The sequence below is a fragment of the Salvia miltiorrhiza genome, chromosome 2 (assembly GCF_028751815.1).
Source record: "Salvia miltiorrhiza cultivar Shanhuang (shh) chromosome 2, IMPLAD_Smil_shh, whole genome shotgun sequence".
Classification (NCBI taxonomy): domain Eukaryota; kingdom Viridiplantae; phylum Streptophyta; class Magnoliopsida; order Lamiales; family Lamiaceae; genus Salvia; species Salvia miltiorrhiza.
Genome location: NC_080388.1, coordinates 59,549,421 through 59,557,197, shown reverse-complemented (window position 1 = coordinate 59,557,197; position 7,777 = coordinate 59,549,421). Strand labels below are relative to the sequence as shown.

The 7,777-nt window shown below is 35.8% G+C and overlaps 1 protein-coding gene across 1 annotated transcript; it reads left to right on the top strand.

The window, feature by feature from the left end:
* Nucleotides 1-4,707: 4,707 nt before the first annotated feature.
* Nucleotides 4,708-6,759, top strand: LOC131010734 (cytochrome P450 81Q32-like). The gene is made up of 2 exons (XM_057938395.1): nt 4,708-5,766; nt 5,847-6,759. Exons 1-2 carry the CDS (start codon nt 4,858-4,860, stop codon nt 6,468-6,470), a joined length of 1,533 nt encoding a protein of 510 aa, XP_057794378.1. The 5' UTR covers nt 4,708-4,857; the 3' UTR covers nt 6,471-6,759.
* The last annotated feature ends 1,018 nt before the right edge of the window (nt 6,760-7,777 follow it).

The following is a 7,777-nucleotide window of genomic DNA, read 5'->3' as shown; positions in this document are numbered from 1 at the left end:
AGATTTGGACATTGGCCACAGTCGTGTGGCCTGGTGTAACAGACTTTCTCGACTCTATTCTCCCTCGTCCGAGTTTCGATTCGATCTTTGTTTGTGCTTACGAATTCCTCTTGAACTTTATTTCAACACCATGCTTTTACATTCTCCAAAATTTCTTTGACTTTTCCTGAAATCACATCAAAACTACAACTAAGCATCAAATCTTCATAAATTTCAACACTATGGCACAAACACGTATCCATAAGCAAAATACGAAGGTAAATGACAACAAATCATATAAAATTAAGATACATAAATCATGTTTGTCGGTGTCACACGTGTAACATTTAGTAAATACACTACAAGAAAACACGCGTTTAACGACCAAAATTTTCGGTCGTTAATTTTGCGGCCTTAACGACCGATTTACGATCGTTTCATGACCGATTTTATTTTTTAACGACCGAAAATTCGTTCGCTAATTATTTTTTTAATATTTTAATATTTTATTTTTCTTAACGATCGAATTTTCGATCGTAAATTTTTTTTTTTATAATTTTAACGACCGACAATTCAGTCGTTAATATATATATATATATATTTTTTAAAAAACAATTTTTTTTTGAACAATTTTTTTTAACGACCGAATTATTCGGTCGTTCATATTATTTTTTATTTTTTTAATATTTTTTAAATAAAAAAATATTTTTTTAATTATTTTTTTTAAAGACCGAATTTTTCGGTCGTTAAAATTATTTTTCTTTATTTTTTATTTATTTATTTTTTTTATTTTAATTAATTTATTTATTTTATTAACGACCGAATAATCGGTCGTTAATATTATTTTTTCAATTTTTAAAATTTTTAAATTTCGTTTTTATTTTTATTTTTTGATTATATATATATATATATATATATATATATAAATATTTAATTATTGTTTATTAATTTTCTATTTAATTACTATTTTCAAATTATAGAGAATATTTTAAAAATGATTGTTATTTTCATAATATTATTCTAAAAGTAGATAATATTGATTATTAATAAAAATGTGATATTATTTTCAAATAATAATAAATTATTAGACTTATATTTTCTAAATTATTAGATTCATTATTTTCAAAATAGGGTAAAGTACCAAATACCCCCCCGACGTTGGCGTCCCTATCGCGTATAGCCCCCCATAGTCAGGGTCAGCGCTGTTTACTACCCTAACGTGGCAAAATCGTAGCAATTAACCCCCCCGCCACTTAACGGACATTAACACCGTTAGATTAAATAATTTTTTTTATTTTTAATCGTAGCAAAACATTTATTTTCTACTATCTCTCTTGGCCTCTCCGCCTCCCTCACATACAGGCGCCACTCTCTCTGTCTCTCTTCCTTCTCTGGCCGACGGCGTCGCCGGTGCTGACGTCGCGCCGCGACCGCCCCTATCGGACCTCTCTCTCTTTCCCTCTCAATTCTCCGGCCGAACAGTCGCCACCCATCCCCCCTCTTCTTTGGCGGATCTGGGAGCTAGGGTATGCAGGCGCAACACATCTGGTTTGCAGGGCGGCGGATCTGGGGGCTAGGGGCGGCTGGGGTTTGATGGCGCGACGGATCTCTGAAGAGAAGGAGCAGAGGCGTTCGATTTTAGGCGAGAATCCTCCGCCTTGGTTCTTGAATCCTCCATGGCTGCCGCCCATCACCTTCACCTCACTTCACCATCACCGCCACCGTCTGTTTCATGCTTATGAAGACTTTGATTTTGGGGATTATTTTTGATTTGGGGGTATGAATCGAGGGTTCCAAATTTGCAGATTTTTTCTGATTTGGCGTATGATTTTGGGGATTATGATCGGAGGGAGCAGAGGCGAAGGGAATGCAGGGGACAGCGGCGATGCCTCGCCGGATCAAAGAGTGGTGGTCGGCGGCGGCGGCGGCGGCGGCGGTGGTTGTCGGCGGTGGTAGTTCAATTTCTGAATTTTAAAATTAAAAAATCATTTATGTATAAAAATAAAAAAATATTTAATTTAACGGTGTTAACGTCCGTTAAGTGGCGGGGGGTTAATTGCTACGATTTTGCCACGTTAGGGTAGTAAATAGCGCTGACCCTGACTATGGGGGGCTATACGCGATAGGGACGCCAACGTCGGGGGGGTATTTGGTACTTTACCCTTCAAAATATTAATAATTTTATTATTTTAAAATAATAAAATTATTTTTCAAATATTAATTTTATTAATATTGATTATTTGATTTAATATTGATTTTGTTGTATATTTGATTGTTATTTTTCATACTCATATTTTCTTTTCTTTTTTTAATTACGATAATATTAATTTTTTATTATTTTAATTTCGATCGTATATTTACCGTCAATGTTTCACCGGCACCACAAATCTTAATTATTATCTCGACATATTATAAGGTTATGAATGATTAATGATATTTTATATTGAATTAGAGTTTAAATGAATTAATAGGTACTATATATATCAATAATACGAGTGTTCTGTACTGGTGACTACTCAAAAGGAACTTCAAGGTTAAGCGCTCTTGACTTAGAGCACAAGTAAGATGGGTGACCTACTGGGAAGTTCGTCAAATGGTATGCAATTAAGGTCAAAATACATTAGAAATACACTAAAAATACTTGTGGGATATAAAGATAAAATATATATATATATATATTTTTTTTTTCGAAAAAAAAATATTTTTTTATTAATTTTTAACGACCGAATTTTCAGTCGTTAAAAATAAAATTTCGGTTGTAATTTAAAAAAAATAATTTTTTTAATTTATATTTTTTTATTTTTTTCTCTTTTTAACGACCGAAATTTCGGTCGTTAAAAATAAAAAATACTATGTCGTTAAATTTAACGACCAAAAAAACGGTCGTTAAAACTCGGGCGACGATGCAAACAACGACTGGAAAAAATGGTCGTTAAATCGGTCGTTAAAAATATTAACGACCGATTTTTGGGTTTTAACGACCAAAATTTCGGTCGTTAGAGCCACACTTCCTTGTAGTGATATCTTTTCTATTTAATTTATATTTTTTTAAATTAATATAACGTGAACTCAAATTTAAGACTTTTTGCTTCAAATATTGAAAACTCTATTACTATGTTAACATGCACATACACTTTTAGTCGGTATAATATTAGAATATGTAACTTTAGTACTATGCTAACATGCGCACACATTTAGGGATCGGCAGGGGCGGATCCAGGATTTAACGTTAGGGGGGACTGACTTTGTTGAATTACAGCATTTGAAAATATTTACACATGGTTCGAGGACGGGTGCCCCCGAAGAATTTTCTTTTTTGAGTATTTCGTACACTTCCTTTTCATACATTTTTTTAATAGTGGATTGAAAGCACATAAAGACATACTTTTTATGCATTTTTTTTAAAAAAATGTTTCATTTTCTAAACAAATGAACTAATTTTCATTATTAATAATTCGTAATTTTACTTTTAACTTGAAAATTGACTCAAATTCAACATTAAAAATTATTAAGAAAGAAAAATAGGATAAAAATAACATAAATGTAGCAAATCAATATATAATATTAAGCAATTACTATGAATAGTTTGATACTATATTTTTTCTTGTATTTCTTATTTATAATTCACATCGCATGGGTGAACGTACTAGTTACAATTTAAATAGAAGTGTTTTAAATAAATAATTAAAAATTATTCTACTCTATTTCAATCTTCAATATTATCAAATTAAATTCAACAAAAATGAGATTAATTATGATATTAATTCTAAGTTGGGATTTTAAACTACATACCGTGATTTGCTTGTTGAGATGATGGAAAATTATTAAATTCAAATTGATCAAGACTTTGGAGTCAGAGACAAGAACTATGATTTTTTTTAGGGGACGAGAACTACCACTTTACTATTGCTGATTTTGTGCAATGCCTATTTTCTTAATAGTTTGCTAACTGCCAGTTTTATTTATATGTTGAGATTATGTAGAAGTCTTGTTTTTTAGGTTGGGCTGGGCTGTGGGCTAGAATTTGGGCTGGGTTATGTAGATAGGAAGAATATATATAAGAAAAAATATTGGGCTTGCACTGGGCTGGAGCCCAGTGCAGCCATACTGTAGATCCGCCCCTGGGGATCGGGACGTTTATTTTGAAAAATTAATTTTAATAGATAGAAGTAATAAGGTTAATTTCTTGTTTATTTTGATGGATTGAAATTTTGAAATATTTCAAAGTTTTTGATTATTTCTATTACTCAAGCTAGTTTTACTTGATTCTTATCTATGAAAAAAGTGAGAATAGATAAAGTCTACTTTTAAAAATAAAAATTCTCAATCAAGTAAATTGTACTCCCTCCGTCCACAATTCAGTGCCCCATTTGGGTGTGGGCACGGAGCTTAAGAAAGCTGAAAAAGGTGTTGTGGTGAAATATAAGGGTAGTTGACTAAAGTGATAAAGGTAGTTGACTAAAGTGATAAAGTGATAAAGTGTAGTAAATATAGAATATAAAAGTGAAAAAGGTGTTTGAAGGTGGGTCCATTAGTGGCAAAGGGTAGTAAATATAGAAAAAGTAGGAGAGTAAAAGGGTACAAAAAGTAAAACAGGGCATTCAATTGTGGACACTTTTTAAAGGCCAAACAGTGAACGGAGGGAGTATCAATTTTATTAAAATAAGGAACATGACATGCCCTATACAACATAACGTGCACGACTATGTGTGGCATATATATAAAAAATCCAATTCTCTCTCAACTTACATAGATGTGGGGCCCTGATTGGGTCGATGTCATATAATTTTCATCGATTAAAATTGGCTTATTAATAAGGTACTATAGTAGTAACAAATCGTATCTTGTTCACAAAGACAAGCTCTGCTATAAGCATTAATGGAATTCTCAGTCTCACACTTCCTCTTCATTTCCTGGCTTCTCTTTGTTTTGTATCTACTATTCCGCCCATTTCTCCTCACGAAAACCTTAAATTACCCTCCAAGCCCGCCGCTCTCACTCCCAATTCTCGGCCACCTCTATCTCTTCAAAAAACCCTTGCATCAAACCCTAGCCAAAATCTCCCAAAAATATGGCCCCATCCTGCTGCTCCAGTTCGGCTCCCGCCCCGTGCTCGTCGTCTCCTCCCCCGCCGCGACGGAGGAATGCTTCACCAAGAACGACGTCGTCTTCGCCAATCGCCCGAGGCTGCTGGCCGGAAAACACCTCGGCTACGGCTATACCTCCCTCGTCTGGGCCTCCTACGGCGACCACTGGCGCAACCTCCGCCGCATCGCCACCGTCGAGATGCTCTCAGCCCACCGCGTCCAGACGTTCGCCGGCGTGCGGCGGGACGATGTCCGCCGCCTCGTGCGCCGCCTTCTCAGCGGCGGCAGAGAGAGCGAGGACGGATACCGAGTAGTTGAGATGAAATCCGCCTTCTTCGAGATGACGCTGAACGTGATGATGATGATGATCGGCGGGAAGCGATACTACGACGACGTTCCGGGGAATTCGGATGAGAGGTTGAGGTTCAAGGAGATCGTGACGGAGACTTTCCAAGTCAGCGGCGCCACCAATATCGGCGATTTCGTGCCGATTTTGCGATGGTTTGGGATGGATAAGATTGAAAGCAAGCTCAAGGCGTTGCAAGAGAAGAGGGATAATTTCATGCAGGATTTGATCGAGGAGCACAGAAATATCAATTCGGAGAAACAGAGGACTACGACGTTGATCGATGTGCTTTTGTCGTTACAAGAGAATGATCCTCAAAATTACAAAGATGAGATCATTAGAGGCATGATGCAGGTATATATGCTACTACAATTTATACAAATTGATAAATTAATTTTCGATTGGTTTGAATTGTGTGTTATATTTTTGATCAGGTGATGTTGTCGGCTGGCACGGACACATCATCATCAACAATGGAATGGGCAATGTCGCTCCTACTCAACAATCCGGACGCACTAATAAAGGCACGAGCCGAGATTGACCGTCAGGTCGGTCATTCTCGACTCGTCGATGATTCTGACCTCCCTCACCTGCCCTATCTACAAAGTGTAATAAAAGAGACATTTCGTGTGTGCCCGGTGGGGCCGATGCTCGTGCCACACGAGTCATCGGCGGCATGCACGGTCGGGGGGTACCGGGTGCCACGTGGGACAATGTTGTTGGTGAATACATGGGCCATACAAAGAGATCCCAAGGTGTGGGATCATCCAATGGAGTTTAAGCCCGAGAGATTCATTGGTATCGAAGAGAAAAAGGAAGGGTCGTTTGCGTTGATGCCGTTTGGATATGGGAGGAGAGGGTGCCCCGGTGAGAACATGGCGTTACGTGTCATAGGCCTAGCCCTCGCATCACTCATTCAGTGCTTTGAATGGGCGCGCCTTGATAAGGAGATGGTCGATATGGCCGGATCGCCGGGGCTTACTATGCCCAAGACTCAGCCGCTTGTGGCGAGATGTAGGCCACGGTTGGCCGTGGCGGAATTGCTTAAACATATTTGAACTAGTACAAGTATTTTCGATATTATATGGAGTAATTTGTTTATACCACTAAAATGTTTAGGGGTTGTCAAATTAAACAAGGCTATGCGCTTAGACTCAACAAATTCTCGACTGATCCAAATTTGACAGCTCTATACCTTTATAATAGTGTAAATGGAGATGATCTACTTTTGTATAAATAATCAATCTGAGGATTTAGTGTATAGCTTAAATTAAAATGTTAGATGAGGTCTTGTGTTATTCAACAAGTATACGATTCAAAAATAAAATCTGATTTCTGGTCAATAAATTAATCTCTAGTTATACTATGATTAAACTGGCCTTGTAATTGATCGATGGCTGAGTAACCAATCTCCCAAGTCCATTTAATCTCTCTTGTTCGAGTTGTAGCTTTCCCAAAGCATATTGACCGGAAGGCATTTCCATTATTAGATGACTACTTATGAATTTAAGAAATATTAGTTCAAATTTTTCAGTCGATTTGCTCAATTATTATATGTAAACCACAATTTCGAAGGATCCTAGCTACAAACTTTAAACACGAAATAATTATCTGATGCTTTCTCAATACTAACCACTTTTATATAAGCTTCAAGCACATATTCACCAGAGATTTTAAGAGGGTGTTTGGCTGAGCTTATAAGCTGTTTAGAAGCTTATAAGCTTCTTCAAAATGTTTGGCAAAATAAGCTCCTAAACAGCTTATAAGCTCCCCAAAAAATAAGTTCTTCTACCCCAACTTATTTTTTTATAATATCATATGAAACAATCATTTTACAAATATTTTTCAACTATAATTTATTATTTTCATCATATATCATTTAAGTTCATTTTTCATCGATTTTCTCTCTCTAAAAAATATTTTCTCTCTCTAGCAAAAAAAATTCACTCTCTAGCTTATAAGCTCAATTATCTAAACACTTTGACAACTTATAAGCTCTTGAAATATCTTATAAGCTCTTGCTCTTTAAAATAAACTTAGCCAAACACCCTCTAAGTCCAGCTCGAGTAATAATTCAGAAGCTTCACAATGATTATGAAGACTTATAATTTGAGGAAGAGAGAGATGTTTGTCGGCCGTCAATTTTATCGGACTAATAAAGTCTGATGTTCCATCTAGTGATGCCCGGTTCACCTAATCCACCCGTGAAGAGATTGAGAAAGACCGAACCGTTGATTGTCCTATTTTTTTTTAACGTTTTATGTACTGTGTATATTTTTTTTATTAAATTATGTTATTTAATCCATTACATATGTAACAAAATTGTTTAAAAAACTATAAATGAAATAAAATTATAACACATTAA

What these genes read in the sequence shown, in the direction of transcription:
- LOC131010734 (XM_057938395.1), top strand. Translation starts at nt 4,858, where the DNA reads ATGGAATTCTCAGTCTCACACTTCCTCTTCATTTCCTGGCTTCTCTTT. An exon ending in TCATTAGAGGCATGATGCAG is followed by an intron (nt 5,767 to 5,846) that starts GTATATATGCTA and finishes ATTTTTGATCAG; the next exon opens with GTGATGTTGTCGGCTGGCAC.